Raw genomic sequence first — 20,916 nt, 5'->3', positions numbered from 1 at the left:
AGTATTAGAGAAAACCCTGTTAACTTCCTTGCAGATCTTCTGGCTTTAGAGAGTTCTGTAGTTGATTATTTTCTGATAATGTTGAAGCTGCTCTGAATTTCAGGTTGGTTGGTTGTTTTTTTTTCCTGGAGATGAAAATAAAAAAGAGGCTACTTCACTCTCTACTGTTTTGATTGAGATAAAAGTTCTGTAAACTTTGAGATACAAATTGACCTAAGTCATTCATGCTAAAACGTTCAGAAAGGTGCTACAAAATGTATTATTTCTTTACCAAATTTCTGAAAATCTGTTCAATGCTTTGCCAATAAGACTGGTGTTCCTTTTTAAATTACTTTCCTGACGATACTTCCAATATAAATCTGAAGGGGAAATAAAAAAAAAAAAAGAGGTTAATTGCAGCTCTTTGCCTAATAAGGGCAAATGGGAAAAACATGGAGTTATTAACTAAAACAACAAGGTGACAGTGTAAAGGAATTTGGATTGAATGTATGGACATTTTCAGCAGGTTGTTCAGAAATGCTGGAGTAGTCTTTTGTTGTTGTTTCCTTCATGGTAACTCTTTGAATGATCACATTTGTTTGATGTTTTCTGGGCAATTTTACAGGTCATTTGGCAAAATATTATGAAGGTGTAACAGTTGTGTATGCTTGTTTCCTAAAAGAAGTTTTATAAAGATTTACTGCTGATATTAGTATAAAAGGTGTCCACCTATTTTCCCTTTTTCCACCACAACAAAAGAATTCTGTCCTGTTTTAATAACTTAAAATATGACAATATATTATAATACTTCATCTGAATAATTTCTTAGAGTGCTATTGTCTAGATTATTCACTTTTGAACAAGAAAAAGCAAGGTTCTTTTTAATTATCAGTGATTACACAGGTAAATTGAATATTTAGAATATAATTTTATTTAAGATTAATTTTATTCATAAAAGTAAGTATGACTGTATTGGAATTATTCATGCTAGACTCCTTTTATAGTCGGTGTAGACCTAGGTAATACATCTAGTCAGAATAATCAGCGAAGGTGACAACGCAATTGATTTTATTGTGAAGTTGACTCTAAAATATTTTAAATTAATTGTGTGCCAGAAGTGCTTGTTTCTTCCCGTTGATTTTTAAAGGGAATCTAAGAGAACTGGATCAACTGGAGTTGTCTGCATTGTAGATATCTGGAGCTGAGAAGATGAATCTCATCCTAGAATATGCCAAATCATGTAGAATGGAATAGTAAGCACCTGCAACGCTACTTTTGCAGTTTTACAATATCAGACATGAATGCTAGTTGTGGAAAATAATGTCTGTGGTATACTGTTAAATGTTTTGTGGTTTGCCATGAATGATCTGTGAGTTATTTTTATACAGTTATGAGGCTTGGTCACCTACTAAATGCTTTGGAATATGAAATATTGAAGGGTGGTTTTGATCTGAGGTAGGAGAGTTATATATGAAGAACATGATCTGACCAGGATTTGTGGAAGTGTTTGTAAAGAAGAAGAAGACCAAGGGAATTGAAATGCCTATTACTTTAGTAGCAGAATGTGTGACTGGATGGTAGAAAATAGTCATTTATAAGGTCATTTTCAAGATATCCAGCCTCAAGAGCAGTCAAGAGGATGGAGGAATGGTAAAATTAGGAAGCCTTTAAAACTGAGCAAGTTCTTACTGTGGCTGAATTCTCACTTAAGTAAACTGCCAAGGGCAGTAGGGACACTTAGAGTAGCAGCTACAGACATGGAGTAGCAGCAGTAATGTTCACTAGATCTCTCTGAGGCTCTCACCCAGTTGGGCACTGTCTCTTAAAGGACAGCTAAGGCAGGTTGGAAAACTCAAACCCTTATCTGGCTTACTCCCACGTCTTTTTTTTTTTATTCCAAAGCTCAAAATCTCGTTTAAAAGCAGCTCTCACTAATTTAGATGTGTTGCCTCCCAAGGTGGATTCCCTGGTGCTCCTCATGACTTCCTCACAAAATACACAACAGTTGGTAGGCTTTATCTTATTAGCAGTCTGACCTACAAGCAAAGTTCAAATGCCCGTCAGCTGTGATATTTTCAGCTCTTAAAATGGACCTTTTTTTACTTGATTTTTGACTATTTTAACCATAGTAGGCTGAATAGATGTGATGCCTATGGAGTTCACTGGTCACAACACGGCCTTGCTCTCCAGTTACAGGTGCCGCTATTGAGCATGTTGAGTTCTTGCTACCACGTTCTTCTGCATCCTTAGGAAAGCAGGAACCTCAGGTTGCACTGCTCTTCCCTGCATATGTTCAGATGCTGTTTAAATGCTCTTACTGAAATTATAATCTGTTCTCCACATTGTTCTTACTTTTCTTTCCTTGGACATCAGATACTACAGAATAAGATCACTTCATTAGTGACTGGTGAAATACGAAAATTAATATGGTATACTATTAGAGATTTATTTTTCTATGTTGTCTGTCTCCTTAGTAGAACACTTATGAACATTTTCCCACAGGCAAAGTAAAATTGTATTTGAGTTGTAGAGGAGTACTGCTTTGGTCCTTGCCAGCCAGGATGACTGCATATTTATTTCAACTGATTTTGTTACTGGGTAGAGTTTGTGACTCTGCCGAGTTGATTGGTAAATGCTGAGTCATTGTGTCCAATGGCTGAGCTTCACCCTGGGTTAGAGCCACATGTGGCCTCCACACCAGAGAGATCTGTTGGCTCAACACTTACTGGAAACAGTAAGTTTACCTTCTCATAAACAGAAGTAAATTTATCAGAAATAACTTTCGTAGCTAATACAGTAGCCAGCTAAAATATTCACTTTTCCTTTTGTCCAAAATATAGACTGTGGATGATTTAATTTATTTTTTAATTTGAATTTTTTTTCAATTTAATAAAATTACCTAATGTAAGGAAAATAAAAATCAGTGTCATTAAAGATCAAGCAGCGTAAGGATTGAAAGGATTTTTCTGGAGGGAGAGACAGAGGAAGATGAGACAACCTCTGTAATAAATTAATAGTTTTTAAGAAATAGAAAAAATAGAAATGATGCAAAGCCTGCTAGTATTTGCTGCGTAATTTCATCACCATTGCTATGTAAATAGTATCAACACTAGATGTCATACACTGCTAGGTGATTTACAAGCTGATATGTAGGTAATGGTCTCTGCGCAGAAGGACAAAGCTGTGTGTTTAAAGAGTGACGATGAACCCACTCGTTGATAGTTTCATGCTTATTATTTCATCTGACATTTGTTTGAAGCCAGTCTAAAAATAATAGTCTCGCAGTTATCTGAGAAGAGAATTCAGTGTGGATAGTCTTTTCAGAAAAAACAGTGTTCGAAGGAGGGATTTGGAGAGAAGGCTGGAAGGATGACACCCAAGTTCAAGAATTGATTCTAGCTGTGAAGACATGTATAGAAGAAAGGGCCAGAGACAGATGAAAATCAAACAGATTTTGCATTACAGAACACATTTAGTCACAAAAGCTGCTGGTGAGCAGCCAGCTTCAGTGGAAGCTGCTTCTGATTTGGCACTCAGCTCTCTTTCTTTTGAAATCTCACTCAGAATACAGAAATAAAAGTTGGAAGTGGCATGGGATCACAGAAACGATATTCCTGACTGTCCAAGGGAACACAAAGCTCAAGGCATTCATAAATAACTAAATATAATAGTTTTCTGGTTAAGGATAACTTAAGGATGTTGTTGATACCCTTTTGCATCAGGAATGGTTTAATTCTGTCTTTTGATGCTGCTGTTCCTCCTAACAGGCATAGGAATGTATAAAGCATGATTATTTTGGCCCACAGTATAACAGATGTAAGGATTATCCAAGTTTTGTGTTCCTCACTTTCAGTGTACACTATCTTAGGGTCTGTGCTCCACAATTCAGTTGCATCCCTTTGCCACTCCTGTGTATTGTCTCTCCTGTATTTTTTGTGTTGTACCAAACCAAAGATTACTGTCTATCTACTTGACCGTATTAGCTGACACAAAACCACTGAACCAAAGAAACTTTTCAACTTGTTTGCATCTTTTTAGTGAAGAGAACAGCAAGCTCTTTATTGTTGCTTACTTGTATGAGATGTTTGTTAGGTGTCTTTAGGCAATGGGTAGTACGTTAACATGAGTCAGCCCAAAACTGCAACTCAGACTCAGGTGCTGACCTACCTTTAATCACTTTAATAGTCTTTTGGAAAAAAAAGCTATTTGAGGAAACCATTGGTGAAATGACAGCAATACAGTGGAAAAGTTTGTAAGACTTCTTAGGGCCATTTTAGGAAAGAGTAAAGACAGTCCTTGAGTTCTAGGCAGTATTTTTCTACTGAACATTACATTAAAGGGCATAAGTGAAATAGGCCCAGAAGAGTGTATGTTGGCAGAGCCAAAGATTTCCATTTGAACCTTAGATTGCTCTAAGTAAAAGACATGATTCATATGTGCCATAGCCTGGACTTGGTTCTCTAATTGGTGACTTTCTCTGAAAATCCGCAGAAATTGCTTGAGTATTCAGGAAATTGATTTAACCCATTTTGCCAGATGTGCTGTGCTTGGTAGGAGTCAAATGAAAGGGAACAAATGGAAGGCATTTCTGTTTAGGAAAAATATGGAATTGAAGGCCAGAGTAGCATACTTGATGTAAGGGAGCTTGAAATGTCTGTGAAAAACTTCAGATTTTGGAAGGATTAGTTTTTCAGACTTCGATCAGCAGCGAAGACAGTATCATTGACAGTCTCTCGGATGCTTCCTTTGCTTTTAAGCCAAGTAGCCTCTGGTATAACCTCACATCTTACTACAGCAGGATATTGTTCATGTTTATTGGGATTCTGGTAGTGTTAGTGTTTTGCTTTGCATGTGCAACTTTTGCTTTACCTATTAAACTGTCTTTATTTCAGCCCATGAGTTTTCTTGCTTTTTGCCTTCCAGTTCTCTCCCCGATCCCACCCGGGAAAGTGAGCAAGTGGCTGCCTGGTGCATATGTTGTTGTGACTTCTGGCTTACCCACACTTCTCTCCCACACTGGAGTTTGCAGTGTGACTGTTTTAGTAGCAAGCTGGATTTGCACATGCTATCGAACCCAAAGACTAGAGGGGATGTTGTGCAAGGGAACCCTGTACAGATTAGTTTACCTTGTTGCTGCAGCTCGCCTTTTTCTAGTACCTTACTTGTCTTGCTTAAAGCAACAGTGCCATTTGCTGTATAGGTTATGTAGCATGACTTGCTTTAGTGTCCTGCTGTCAGAACTGCTTTTATAATTTCGTTTTGCATTAGTGTTTTTGTTTGTTTTAATTTTCTATACAGATACATTTTCATTATGTTTTTATGTGCATACATATATATACATGTGTGTGTATATATATATCATTATAAATATATAGCATTTTTTGAGAGACAGAGACTGTAAATATGGTGATTTTTATGCTCCAAGTGTGAAGGATTTTATGAAAACCTGAAGAGGTGGTTGTGTGGATGTCAGTTTCCCAAAGTGAGGGAAGGTGCCAGTTGTTTATTACTCAGGTTCACAGGCTTGTGATCTTGAGTGTCTTGCTGCTTTTCTAGTAGTAGGTGTGAATGTTACAGCCCTTTCTTTTTTTGTCACTTTTTTCAACACTTCTGTCATGCTTTTGTCATCTCAAGTTTGGATTCTGCAAAGATCTAGAACTTGAAGCAAATTCTGGAAACTGCAACTAGAGTAAAGTCTGACTGCCTTGTGGTAAGTGATATTTCCCATAGGCAATGCGTATTTTCACTGTATCAGTCCATTTCCAGGTGAAACTTAGCTTTTTATACATCTGAAGTTGTGAGCCCAATGGCAGGGGTCTATAGCGCTGCTCTGTGAAAGTCTTATGCACCAAATACCACTGGTAAAAATAGAGCCCTGACGAATGATGAATTTGTGCATGTACAATGTATTTATTTACCCTTTTTTGGACATTAGTCATTTTCTCTGAACTGCAAGTCATGGATTCAGCTGCGCTTTCCGGCATTGGCTTGACTTACCCTTAAGACTGAAGACCCAATCCTTTAACTTTTGGAAGAGATTAAGGAGAGAAAAAGGGGGAATAGTGTGGCACTTTGAAGCCCAATTCTGTGTCCAGAGTGAGGTGCTGGTTGCTTTTGGCAGCTCTGGTGTTTGTCATATCCATTTATGAGACACAGAAGTTGAGTGACAAGCAAGGAGAACAAGTAATCAAAACTACTGTTTTCCCAGGCCCAGCAGTGTTTACAAATGCCACAGATTGTTCTCAGTTTGGATATGGTTCTTACTGAAGTTATCAACATTATTTAGAGATGGTTGGGCAATTTTTTAGCAGATAACTTTGACGGAAGGGAAAATGTTGAGCTTAGGCATGGGAATAGCCTTCTTAGGGAGGTTTTTTAGATTTGTTTCTTGGAAAAAAAAATAACCTGATACTTCTTGCTGCAGGGGCTCAAAATCTACCTCGCTGATGGACTTATTTGAGTAGAGATATTCTTTGTGCTATGAAGTGATACTAAGACAGTACAATTACACTTTAGAAGATTTAAATCCATCCTAGAGCTTTTAATAATTTGGTTAATAGAGAAAAGTGCCTTTCTGTTTGCTTAAGAACAGAGAATCTGCAAGCAGGCAGGATGTAAGCACTTCTTGTTTTAGATTGGGATATACATAACTTCTTAAAACAAGAGTTTTATTGTTTTTTCCCAAGAGATATTTTTATGGTGGAAAAAAAAAATCATACTAAAAGTTGCTCACTACTAAAGCCACTTTCTGAAATACTGTTTAACCCTTTAGAGAGACATTTTTGATTCAAAAAGGGGTACTGGTTTGACAGCCTTCAAATTCTACTTCTATGCACAGAGTTTCAGCGTGTGGCAGAAGCATCTCATCACTGAACTGTTGAGGATAAGGTGAAATATCTACCTCGAGCTATGGGAGAGTATTTGTATCCATTCAGCGTCTGTGTCTTCTACAAAGGTTCTTCTATAAACCTACATAAATCTTAGTAAATGAAAACTAATAAGTTACAAAATATAGTCAATCAAATAAGGATGAAAACCCCGTATTTTGGGATTGTTAAAGAGATTTTCAGCAGAGTTGTGGGAAAAATATTATAAGTTTTTTTAAAAAAATAAAGAGAGGGAGATTAATATAGGCGGGATGGTCTCTTTAATTGATATGATTCAGTTAACCTTACTATTATGTTAGCAGACGCTATGAATATTTTTTGTTTGTGTGTAAATTGTGCTGTGCTTTTCTGAAATCAGATGCCCCGTAACCTGATTCAGGAGTCAATCACATGCTTTAAAATACCACAGCATGGAATTCCACTGATGATAAAGAGCTTAATATTGAAAACAGAAATGTACATTATAATATTATCAGACCTAGAAGGTAATGATTAGATAGCTAAAGATACCCGGGAAACTTTGGTTTGGGAGGAGACAATGAAGGTCTTCTTGGAGTTAAAAATAATCAGGCCCTGGTTCAGTGTCGTACAGAAACCACAGTTCTTCACTGAATTTTAAAGTAACATTTTACTTTGAATTAGAGAAGTAGCAGGAATCAATACGTTGACTATAAAGCAACTAGAAGTGGGGGGAAAAGATGTGGTTAACGAGTACATAAAGGACTCTCCTGACATTCAGAATACACAGATCTAATTAGTGCAGCCATGCAGCATGTTATACAGTCAAAGCGCAAACTTTGAAAGTTCGGGCACTTGATGTGAGAGAGAAAAATCCTGCCTCTTCGCAGTATTGAACTGTCCCTGTCAGCTTTGTACCACAGCTTGGTATGATGCCTTTGTCCTGGTTTAAGCCTTTAATCTCAATACTTCCTCAGCTGTGTGGCCTCAGGGATTCCTGCTCGATGCTGCTGTATTTGAAAAACTGGTACTTTTGCTACCACACCACAGTGCACTGTAGCGATTGCAGAAGGGATCTGGCCCCTTCTTTGTCACACTTTCTTCTCTTCTCATTCCAGAGCGAATCTGAAGGTAACAGATGTCTGATACCTTTAACAACTTTGTCTTACAGACCTCAGGTAAAAATAAGTAGGCCTACTGACTTGAGCATCACTGTTACCTAGTTTTAAAAACCACTGAAAAAGGAGCCACAAATAAAGTCTTTCACAGTCTTTAGCTGGTGCCTCTTCCCAGTGCTGTGATCTCTCTTTTTTTCTTAAGAAAGATGCAAGAGTTTTGGGATGGAACATTAGGAGACACACAGATAGTAAATGCCATGGGTATGAGGAGGAGGAAGGAAAAATAATTTTTTTAAAAAAAACTGTTTTTATTCTTGACTTAAGGACTCTGAATTGGAAAATTAACTATTTCACATTTTTCTGTTCATCCTGCAGTTTGCAAATGCATCAAAAGCTAAGTTGTGGGGGGGTGATCTTTACTTGAAGTAAAAATATAACAAATTAAATTGTGAAAGGGACTTTATGGAAGAAAAGAAACTAGTGAACTATAAAGAGATTTTATTGAAAAAGTAGAGAATCTCAGATTTTAGTGAGTCTCCAAAGTTATATCTCGCAGAGACCAAGATGGCTTAGATTTGGCCCTGTATTTTCTATATCCAGGTTTTGCAGTGGGTACCTGCAAAACCTCCTGTCTAAGGCATCCAGCATGCTCATATCTATAGAATTCACCCCCCAATGAATTATCTTTTTCCCCTCCCCCCCTCTCTCCTTCCCTCCCTCTCCCCTCGTTCCTTCTTCCTTCTCTTCCCTCCCTTCCCTCCTTCCCTCCTTCTCTCCTGCCTCTCTTCCCTCTCCTTCCCCTCCTTCTGTCTTTCTGTTCTTTCCCAACTTCCTTCCCCTCCTTTCTTTCTCTCTCTGGTTTCATACTATGTAAAGCTAAATCCCTTTCCTCTGAAAACAACAACAACAAAACCCGAAGCAAACAAATTGTGCTATCGCTTTCTTGGCAACATCTTTAATCTCAAGTCTGGCATATTCATATTTCCTAACAAATGCATCTATCATGTCAGCTATCATAAAATGAAAAGAGATTTCTTTAAGGAACATTTTTGCTGCCAAAATAGGGCAGGAGACGCTTTTGTTTTTTCTTTTCCTCTAAATACTTTGTTACTACTTATTTAAAAGAAGAGTATTTTACTAAAAAGTTTAATTTTGGACTCAAACTATTCCGAGGTTTTCAGAGGGAAGAAAAGACAAAAATCCAGCTGACCAAATGGCTGTCATCAAGATACCCTTCCACTGCAGGACCAGATCAGCAGAGCCTACATTTTTCTACTGAAATACTTGTCCTGTCTGTTTCCAATAATTTTCGACAGGGAAATTCCAAACCCACCCTGTAGAGCCTCTTCCTTTAATAATAAAATAGTTTGAGGTTTATTCTTTGTCCTGAGCAAAGATGAGGAGAACCCCAAGAGAAAGGCCTACCGTGTAGCACCTGGTAGGATCTTTCGGGGACAAGGGAAAGGGGAGCTGGCATTTAGACTTGTAACGATAGCAAGGGCAATAATTGAGATAAATAACATATTATTTCGTCGTTTGGTTACCAAGTTCTTCTGTTTTGCTCTGTTCACGCAGAGCAATATGGTCTCATTTTATATTTAGGCAGTGCCTGCCTTCAGGTGGCTGAGCTGTGTTTTTAACTGAAAGTGATTGGAATTGTTTTTAATTAGACTTGTGGATGAGGACAGGGAGAGTGGAAGCTGATCCCCTGTATTGACTGGATGATGATTCCAGAATAATTTTTTTTCATACCTGCAAAGTCTTTGGAGACAGAGAACAGCCTGGAGAGATGATGAACAGTGACTTCTGCTTGTTTTATGTGGGGGCTCATAAGAACAGTGCAGGTGTTTCTGCAGTGACTTCTTGAATGTGTCCCCCGTGCTTCTCATCTCTCCTGGAAACCGTACTTCCTACCTTCACATGGGGTTCTTTCACCTTTGCTGTGTCTCTGATCCCAGTCCTACAAAGAGATGGTCTGTCTTCCCTGCCATTTTTCTTCATTAAGAAAAAAAATCTATTATTTTAGTGTACCTCAAAAGGCTAAAGCAAGTTTGGCTTGTATGATATGTCTCAGTTCTTCCATTTCAGAACTGGATTGTGACTTCTATAATTCCTTGCTGGCAAGAAGCAGCAGAGAGCTGTGTTGTCTCGGGAGCTGTCGGGAATCAGAGTTGTGATTCCAGGAATCAGTCTGTTGTTTTCCTTTCATTCGCAAGCTGATCCTTCTGCCAGTATAGTTTATTGTTCACTTTGAACTGCCTGTAAAGCATTCAAGAGAAGACTTTAATTCTTGCCAGCCACTGTCATCTTCGTAGATGAGGGTTTCGCATTATGCACTTCCATATATTCTAGAGTGAGACAGCAAATAGAATCTAGCGGGAAAAGTATTTCATATGTTTTCAAGAAGTTGTAAGTACTACCTTGATATCTGACTAAAGATATGGCAAAGGAGAATGGATTTTGAAGAAATTGCTCTAGTATTAGCTATTTGCAAACTACCAAATGCACTGCTGTTCAGGACAGAGAGTAGAAAAAAGAAAGTATCTATTTCAATCAATCTTGTGACTTAATAACATTTATTGCAATACAACACAGAACTGTAGAATAAACTTTGCCAACAAAAATTATGTCAGATGCTGACGAAGTAATTATATGTGGTACTTAATGGTATTTCAGCAATTCGTCCAGATCTTGGCTATTGACTCCTAAGAAATGTAGGAGAGCTGTCCCACAGTAATGATTGATTAAGAATGTTTATCACTCACATGGCTCATCAAAATCTTGGCAAGAAATTAAGACAGGTGTCATAATAGACCCTTCCAAGTTCAGGGAAATGAGTGGAATTGTGTGCTAATTTATTTTTTCCCCATGTTGCAGAACTTTCCTTTTTGTTAGAGACGGTAACCCGAATAAACGGAATGTGCACAATGAGACATCTATGCACTTGCTGTGTATGGGACCTCAGATCATGATCTCTGAAGGAGCTCTTCATCCTCGCCTGACACGACCCTCGGAGGACGACTGCAGAAGAGCAGATTGTCTGCAGATGATCCTGAAGTGGAAGGGAGCAAAGCTGGATGAAGGACAATATGAACGAGCAGCCATTGATGCTGTTGATAACAAAAAAAATACACCTTTGCACTATGCGGCTGCCTCAGGGATGAAAACCTGTGTTGAGGTAAAAGTTGATACGTAATCACAAGTCTGTATACTGCTATTAGTAAGTGACATGCACAGTGTTTCACAAAGCTGTTTCAGGGGGAAAAAATCTGATAGCATATTGTATTAACTTTTTTGTTTTATTGCTTACTCACATTTGTGAAATATTATATCTTTTATACTGATCTGTAAAGTGCCTACATTTTGACCCATATCAATATGTACTGAAAAAGAAAATTACATTATCCACGGAAGCTCTTATTTCTTTGTCTTCTGTCTCTTTCTCTCTCTCTCTCTACACTTGAGATCCTCAGGTAACTTAAACTTCAGATTTACAAAGGATTTGAGCCAGGAGTTTTCTGCCTCAGTCATTCTGCCTTCATGCCACATGGGGCTATGCAGTGGTATTAGGAATAGACACAATTGTTCAATATTTTCAGCTTCAAGGGCTTGAAGCAAATGGGCTCACACAATAAGATCCAGGCAGACTACAATGTCAGAAAGAATCGTGGTCGCTGGAGACTAAACTGTGGGTTTGGACCTTGGCTGCAGCTCTTAATTGGAGACTGTAAAATCAGTTGGCTTTAAACTCATTATGAAAGTCCATAGTTTGTGTTTCTTCACATGTATTGTTCTATTTCTTGCTGTTTGTGATATGATTCATTAGATGAATCGAAGTACATCTGCTAGTTCCACATTTAGTTATTTAAACTGGGTTATGTTATCATGACAATATGTACTGTTCAATTGACTAGACCATTTCTGACTCTGATTGGCCTTCAGTTTGTCTTTGAAGAAGAATTTACAGTCTGACCCCCATGGTTTACTCTTTGCTCGAGTTTGGACACAGTTATGTAGTCTAGCTAGTCATGGTTTCCACATTAGAAACATAGAGTACACCCCCAAGTTCAGACTTTGTTATGTGCCCAACCACAGAGCAAAGAACCTTGGACTCTAAGATTTTTATCTGTGATATCTTAAGCCCTCCAGTGTAGCCTGTGGTCCTTCTAACTCCATCGACAAGAAAAGAATTATGAACAGGAACACTACATTATGAAAAGCCCAAAATAGTGCTTATTAAAGGAATTTAACAATGTTCTCTCTTTTTTTTTTTTTTTCTGAAAGTATTTGAGGATTAACATTCTTATCAAAACAAAAAGAGATAAAAAACTGAATTGCTGAATCCTCAAGTCATCTTCCCTCGCTCTGGTAAACTGAAGGTTACTTGGAACCTCAGGAGCACCTGTAGCTTTTCTTCTCCACTGCCTGCCCAGTACTGTGATATTTACTCTCACTTCAGAGCTTCTCACTTTAATAGTCTCCTTTTTCCATAACTTTTCATGACAACCCAGCCTTGTATCTTCTCCCATCTGCACCACAGCTATATAAGGAAAAAAAATAGTCCCTTGTGAGTGAACCATCTACTAGCTGATTTGTTCAAGAGTTGATAGTCAAATGTGCTGTCTTGATGCTACTCCATTCATATGTGTTAAACTTCTCTTCTGAGCAGAACAGCTGAGTGGAATCCATTGCTAAAGATAGTTTGGGCAAAGTTAATGTTCTTACTTCAAAATACTGAGCAGAAAAAAGGCTTAACTTTCATGCTGAGTAGATTTGATTTTATACAGATACATTCCACTCTGTCACAGTATGTTTGGCATACTAAATGGCATTTTTCTTTAAATTACTAATGTGATTATTAAAATTATTAATCTCCTCTTAGTGAGTTAAGAGACAGAAGGTTTTTTAACAGTGCTACTAGAGAAAGAAGGCATCATTAATAAAAACTTGTTGATTTGCATATTGTGTCCTCATCTTGTGTACTAGATTTTGAGCTGCATAGATCTCTGGAGTGTTCTTTCAATTATATTTATTCTTTTTCTACCTCAGAAGTTGTCTTAGTTGCCTCACTTAAATTTTTATTAGAGTTTAAAATGTACAGACAGAATGTGAAACTCAAGTTAGCAAAGTTTTTCCAATGTTAAGAGGTGTAGATAGAATAAGGTAATTGTAGGCTGGGTATCTTGGTAATTATCCTAGTATTACCTTTATTTCTATCTGACGATCTGCTATGAAGATAAAATATGGTGTCATACTTAATGACATTAATATCTTCTCAACTGAATCTTGTTGTTACACTGGTTTGTGGGATTTTGGGGTTTGCATTTCTTTTTATTTTGGAGAATGTGGGAAAAGTTCCCAAAGAATCTACAAGAATGATTCCAGTTTTACAGTGACAAGAAAATACTCTCTGCTGAAGAGAAAATGAAGTGGCTGATCATGATCTGAAAGATTTATGTGGAGAACAGAACATCTTGGGGAAATTTTATTTTTCTTAGAAGCATAAAAATGAAAAGCTGAATTTTGAAATATCCTGGCTAGAAATACAGAATAGTGTTGGCAGAGCCATCGTGATCTGAAGGCAAGATAATGTTCATCGATCAAGTTTTATTTAGAAATATGATAAATCATTTTATTAGTGAATGACTGTAATGGGTGCTCCATCATTAGAAGTTTAGAATGTGTTATAAAGATACCATAATAAGTTATTAAAATGATCCACTGTCAGCCTTTGAAATGCGTGGCATTTGTTGCTCTTGCTTATATCAGATCAGTTTCTAGCAGGAGGCAGGCTTGGCAAGGTAATGAGAGCAGCACAATTAGTGTTTATCAGCTAGAGACTCCATTTCTGAGTGGTTACTGGCAAGAGACAAGATTGCTGAAATGGCACAATAATAGACTGTATTAGAGTTATTAGCATTAGAGCTGTTTGCTTGTCTCATGTCCTCAGATATAAGGTAGAGCTCCCAGGAGTACTGTGTGCTCTCTCTGAATTGGTACCTCATCTTCCTTCCTACCCAAAGATTCTCCCATTTTCTGTCACCACCTGTGTACCAGTGTGGGAAGAATGGTGGAGTTTCAGCCATATATAAATAAATTAAAGAAGTATCCAGCTTCGTCTTGCCAGGTGCTTGATAACCTCAGGCCCCTCATTTTCTATGGACCAGTGCAGCAGAGCAGAATTTTAGTGTTTAAAACCTAACAGAGACATATTGTACAGCATTAACTTGTAAAGTATTTCTGAGATTTTTGCAGTTCCACGGAATTAAGGTGGGTATACAAGTAATTATAGCAGTAATTTATTTAATAAAACAGAGAATCTTTGTTTCCCAAGGAGCATTACTATTGCCTCTTCTTTTTGTTTTCCTTGTTCTGTTATTATTGTTGTTTTTGTTCATATTGTTATTATTATTTTCTTAGCTGTCTTTTCTTCTGGGTACTATTAGAGTTGTAATTAATAACTGTTTGTTTTCCCATTTTACTTTTCAGCTTCTAGTAAAACATGGTGGAGATTTGTTTGCAGAAAATGAAAATAAAGATACCCCGTGTGACTGTGCAGAGAAACAACACCACAAAGAGCTGGCTCTTAATCTGGAATCTCGAATGGTATTTTCACGTGATCCTGAAGCTGAAAGCATTGAAGCTGAATATGCTGCTTTAGACAAAAAAGAGGTCAGAAGATACTTTAAATTTGGGGTATTTCACACATTCAGATTTGCAGAATTTAGGCACAATGTAACTGCTACAAAGGATTTCAGTAGGTACTGTACTTTGTACTGTGTATTTGTAAACCGTTTGATTTTAACACAGCTCTTTATAATCTTTCAAGTTAAGCTCAGAGAACATAACAAATCTGTTGTAAAAACTGAAGAGAAGTTTTATACTTACTTATGTGGGCTGTCTTGAAAGTATTTGCAGGCGGCGAAGCTGGAAGAAGTACAGTGAGACCAAGCCAGTAAGCTGGGAAACAGTTGCTCTAAACCAAACATTTTTTGCATATTTTTATTTCTTAAGATGCCTTTCTGTCTAAAAATGAGGACAGGAGAAAATCTGTGGAATAGAATAGGGAAAGTGTTCTGGTGGATCTTCGTAGACTGTGACTGGGTTGAATGTCACCAAAAAACAGCTGAGTAGTGCAGGATTTCAAAACAGCACATTTACTTTATTGGTTTATAATGATGCCTGAATCGGCAGCATACCAGAACTTGTATGAATAACAGGTAATAACAGGTGTTGTTATTGTGAAGTCAGTTTTTGAAAAAGAGAGACAATTCACTGATACAAATTTGCTTGAATTCTCGTATGCCTCACGGAAGACTCTGATTTGAAAAGGACAATTTGACCAAAAAGATTCTAAGCAGAAGTTCCCTCCCCCATCCACTGTTGGATTTTAATTAACTAAAATACTAAGAGAGAATACATAGACAAATCATATGATTCAATAGATATTATGAAGTAATTCTGTGTAAACTGAAGGACAATAGATTTCTGTATGGCTACTCCGTTCAAGAGTAGCGTGGCCTTACCTTTTACTAGCTTAGGCCACTTATAACCTAATTACACTTAAAAGAAAATTCATTCAGATTTAGGTATGAGTAGGCCTGGATCACATCAACTGTTTCCCTGAAAAATGCCATGCATGGTCACTTTTATTTCAAAGTAAAGTCTCTGTACTGTTCAATTCATTTTCTGACTAATTTTCTTGAACAAATTCAAAGATAAACAAGCTTAGTTAGGTTGTGTATTCCTAGATGAGAGGTTTTGAGATGAGGTTTAATATACATTGAAATAACAAATGTCATTAACTCATTTTAGTTACTCTGAATATTCCCATATAGAGACACCCAAATTGTCATAGGAATATAGTCTGAAATTATATTTTCTCTGTTGGCAAAACCACTTTAAAATACTGCTGCAGTTTCCTGCCATGATTGCAGTTTACCACTCCTTTGGTTGTATGGGTAGAACTATTTGGATGATTATGCTGTCAACTGGATCATAGAAATTATTTGGCTTGAAAGAAGAAACAGTTTTAAAAGAGTGGTAACATGTAATTGTTTTATTTATCCTGAATAATTTTTATGTTTATATTTATACCATGGATTTGCTGACATATGCACCAGCACAGCTAAGAGAATAGTGAACTTAGAAGTGTGGGTGGGGAAATCAAGAACCACTTGAACAGGCTTTTCAGCCAGAGCAAATAATGTCTCGTGACTGTTTGAGGTGGATGCTCAGAGCAAAATCAGCTTAAAGACTTCATAGTTACAAAGGACTCATGTAAAGGGTGATTATGTTGATTTGGGGTCACTTCACTGAGACTGTCAGAAGATCCAGTTCTGTACCTCATTTGACTTGTTGAGCATGAGAACTGAAATGCAGGCAGCCCTGCAGACCTGGATCCATCTGACACACCAGGGCAGCTTTCCCACATGTTCTGAAGATTCACAAGCTGGAAAGTGGCAGCCTGGAATTTGGTACATCAATTGGTGGTTTAACGTAGTACTTACATTGTAATTGTTTTGTGGTACCCTGTAACATCTTTCCGAAACACAAGAAATAAAAAACTTTGGGACACCAAGAAATGCATTTTCAAAGTCATTTCGTCTCTTGAATGAAGTTTAGAGGAGAGAGAAAACATTTGAAAACCACGACTAGGATTCTTCCCAGGCAACACACCCAAATGGGCTTAGCTCTGATGTTTATGATATGCACATTAGTATCTGGCATGATAGTACCCAATACCTCCTCTTCCAGATCTGCCATATTTACAGAATAAAATAATCCTCTTTTTCATACAGAGCAGAAGATTTTTGTAGTACTCTGTGCAGTGTCATTGAATTAAGAGTGTATACTCAGAGTAAATAACAAAGCTTTCTTCCTAATGTTGAGAACCAACTTGTGTGGTTCTTCACATTGAAATATTACCAAGGAATTACATGAGTGCTGAAGGAAAAGGAAAGCGATGTACATCGAATGTACATAAAATAGAAATGCTTTTTTTTTTAAGAATGGAGTATAAACTGTGACTCTCTTAACACTGTAGTTAGTTGTAGTGAAAGAAGATCCGCCTATGATTTGTGGGCAGTGGAAAGGTAGCAAGCCAGGAGAGTATTTTGGATTAACTTCTTGGTCTTCGTACTTTTGTTTTGTTGATAAACAACCTCGGAAAAAATCTATTACATGAAATTTAGGTTTGTATTTATCATTTAAATGTAATTGAAGTTACACAAAATGGTATGACTGTAACTGATTTTTTTTTTAACTACTTCTGTAGATTTTGGTTGTTTCATTTGTACAGTCTTTTCTTTTGTTCAGTCGTTTCATTTGCTGTTTATTTTAGCATGAGAGCTTATTTGTCTTGGTAATGTGTCCCTGATAGATAACAGAAACCTTCATTTCAATCAAATCATGCAGTGTTACAGATCTACATAGGAAATGCCTGGGAATGAGCAGTACTTCAGATCATCCAGAGCAGTTTTGGCTCTCAGTCAGAGAAATACATTGTGCAATAGCAAAATATATAATTTCTTAGTTCATTTTACATATGTGCCACTGAACACTGTAGTAATACCCTGCTAGAGTGGGTGTATCACAGATTTATTGAGTGTAGAGTACTTGGAATAGTTTTCTTCAGTTCCAGAATTGATGTCATATAAATACACATATAATGCAAATATCATAAATATGAGTTATCCAAAATGATTTAAATGTACTTTATTTCTACAGATAGAGAATAGTTTATTAAGTGAAAGGAGAGAAAGGGACTATAGGTAGTTAAGATGTATATGTATTTATATACATATAGTGCATATACTTAAATGAGTTAAATGGAGTATAGATAATTTTTAAAATATATGACTCCATTAAGTATAGAACTCCGTCCACCCGTAAAGGAGGATATTTACATTCAGTGTATTCGACACCATTTAATTATATAGTCATCACTGTAGCAAAGACTTACTTTGCCCTTGTCTATTGTAATAGTACTTTAAAATTGAAAGTAATATTAGTTTGAAACGAACTGTTAAAATGATAAGCTTACATATTAAAAATACTTTCAGGTGAAAAATACTTACATCATTTATGATACCTAAATATTAGTGGTAAAAAACTGAGAATAAAATATGTAAAAACTAGGGCCCTTGAGAATACAAAAGTGTTGAAATCTGTAGTGAGAAGCTCATCAGTGCGTTAAAAGAGTAACTCAAATAGTGTATTCCAAAATCATTATATAGTGAAATGATGCTAATATTCAAAAATGCCTTTTTCACATGAAATACTAATATAGAACTCCTCCATAAATGAGTATTAAAGAAGATTTCTGAGCATCATAAGCTGTAATCAAAATCGTTCACAGTATATGGCAGTGCAGAGATCAGTAATGTTTGAAGCACTTAAAGACAAACGTCTATATTACATAAAGGATATACATCTTTATCATTAAAGACTGTGTCTTCACAAGTCTCGACAAAACTCTGTCTTGTACACATTAACATTTTTAAAGGTTCTCATTGTTTAAAACCTTCACTCTGGAATTTGCAGCTTAAACTACTTCATAGTGCCAGTTTAAAATTTCCTCCTTCTGTGAACTCATATATTATTTTAAGAAACAAATGTCTGAAGTTTCAAACACATTCTTAAGAAATATTTCCCTCATTACTTAAAAAGATAAAATTAGGATTCTTAAAAACCACAGGATCAAAAAATCCCTGCTGGTTGTGTGGAATGCTCCAGCTGAGATAATATAATAGTCTTATTCAAGAGAGATAATTGCCAGTGTTTGACCTAGAACCAAACACTTAAATATAACTTTGAGCTTATTTGCATTTCAGGATAAAATACTGCATCCTAAAATATGTACATGTGTGACAGGTTTAACAGAAAAAAAATATTTCTTTTTCTGATATATTTGGTGTTCAAGAATTGAGTACTGTTGTGCTGACAAAGCTACTTGTTTTACAATTGCAATTCAAAATGCAGTTCAGATTCGGTCAAGACCATTTTCTCTTTGCTTCCATTTTTTGCAGTATATTTGCACAATTATAATTGTTCAGTCACCCAGCTGTTTGTCTGCCTGTCTCCCTGACATGTTTTTATAAATGATCTCTTTTGTAAGAAATTAAGTAGGTCAGTCAAATTCCAGCATGCTATGAATCAAGTGGCCCAGATTTATTTCAGTACAAGCCATTAACATTCAGGTTGTCCTTTACTGAGTCGTGGATGATCGGCAATAGAAGGAAACAGAAACTCCCTGAACTTGGGCAATCAAGATAAAGGTCAAGACATAGTCCATTTCTCTTCTGGTTTTCTTGTTTTCCCAAAAAGGACAAAGACCCAGTGCAGGGTCATGGCACCATTACTCTTGCCAATCACAAAGTTTCTAATATCAAGAAGTTCCTGTTTATTTTACTGAGTAGATAACAGAAGAGGTCCTTTGGGGAGTCAGTTATGGTTTTAGATGCATTTTATGAGTTTATTATGATATCTAGAATGTAGGAAGCATGCTACATTTTTAGAGTAGGTGTCTCAAAAGAACAAAATCATTTAGAAGCCCATGGTATCCATTCTCTCCATCTCTTCTGCCTTCTGCTTGGTATCCTCAAAGGGTTATGTGCGCAGTAGAGTTTTACTTAAATGGTAAACTTCTGAGGACAGAACCAGTGTTTTCTTTCCTGTCTATGTATGTGTGCTTGCATGTGTGTGCATATTTACCTGACACTGGAGGGTCCTGGACTATGTTCTACATAAAATCAGAATATAGATAGTAAATAGTAATAGTGTGTGATCTTAGCTGTTGTCACTGCTGCTCTGTGTCCTTTCTTCTCCAAATTGGTGAAGATAATTGCCACTTGGCTACCAGATTCCTAATTAGTCCTGAGCACATATCAGTTTTATGTCAAATGCTTTAAATCTTTTGTTAGCTATCCTTTATATATATAAACCAATGCACGTACGAATATTTTTTTTACATACTTTCTGTATCCATTGTTTGTACACTTCCTTCCACTTGTTTTTCTCTTCTACCTTTTGGGCCTTTTCCCTGTGCAACACTAACAAATATATTTGCTGTCATGTTCTTAGTTTTAAAAAGGAGTCTGCAAAACATGTGTATGCATCTCTAGTATCTTGGTTAGAGCTAATTCAGAACCCTCACATTATTACCTTTTTGTTTTTCTAATTTGACCTTTTTTCATGCTCTAATAAGGGGATGGAGCTCCAGAGCAGGAAGGCTGCTGGATGATCTGCTCTGAGTGTGTAGGGCTACCAGAGTTGGCCAGCGTTTCTCAAAGAGAGTTTTGACCTCTTCATGTACAATGAATCCCCAACATTGGAGATATTCAAAAGTTGTCTGGACACAGTCCTGGGCAGCTGGCTGTAGGTCACGCTGCTTGAGCCAGGAGGGTTTGACCAACAGGTCCCTTCCAACCTCAACCATTCTGTGTCTCTGTGAACCTCTGACTACATGTCTCGTCTATTCATGACTGACTTTTCCATTTCTATGAGGGTGGATATTGCCTGTACCTGATTCTGTTCACAAACATGTCCCATCTCGCTATCTCATGTCTCAATGTATCCTCCAGCAGATCAATTCAAATTTAACGGGTCTCATATATAAAGTTTATGTCAGGGGATATATATCCAGTCTATGTTAACCTGTCCTTTCTCTTGCTCTCCCTTGAAATCCTTAGTTCAAATCTAGTCATGCATTTTCATACCCATGCCACAATACTTGCAGTTTAATCACTTCAAAATTCAGCTGGATTCTGTGAAAATCTAGATTTTTTTTCAGAGAGAGAGCGTCAATGTTAGAATAGCTCGTCATTTGAACAGGGCCTCCAGCTAAAATGGAGAACTCTGGAGATATTGTCTTTTAGATTTTGAAATGTACGAAGATCTTACTATAAGTATTGCAAAATGACAGTGTTTCTGTGTAGCTTTGCGTGGTCATTGGTCTTCACAATGAGTAAATT

At 36.9% G+C, this 20,916-nt stretch overlaps 1 protein-coding gene across 7 annotated transcripts in view; it reads left to right on the top strand.

Moving 5' to 3' along the window:
• Positions 1-20,916, top strand: part of ANKIB1 (ankyrin repeat and IBR domain containing 1) — a 92,276-nt gene that overhangs the window by 41,365 nt on the left and 29,995 nt on the right. For all 7 annotated transcript variants that reach the window (XM_065830756.2, XM_065830758.2, XM_065830755.2 and 4 more), the window contains exons 3-4: positions 10,820-11,120; positions 14,432-14,614. In XM_065830756.2, coding sequence (XP_065686828.1) covers positions 10,820-11,120; positions 14,432-14,614 — 484 coding nt within the window. The remainder of the gene's footprint in view (positions 1-10,819; positions 11,121-14,431; positions 14,615-20,916) is intronic.

Source organism: Patagioenas fasciata, chromosome 2, assembly GCF_037038585.1.
Source record: "Patagioenas fasciata isolate bPatFas1 chromosome 2, bPatFas1.hap1, whole genome shotgun sequence".
NCBI classification, from domain to species: Eukaryota; Metazoa; Chordata; class Aves; order Columbiformes; family Columbidae; genus Patagioenas; species Patagioenas fasciata.
This window is presented reverse-complemented; position numbering and strand designations above follow the sequence as displayed.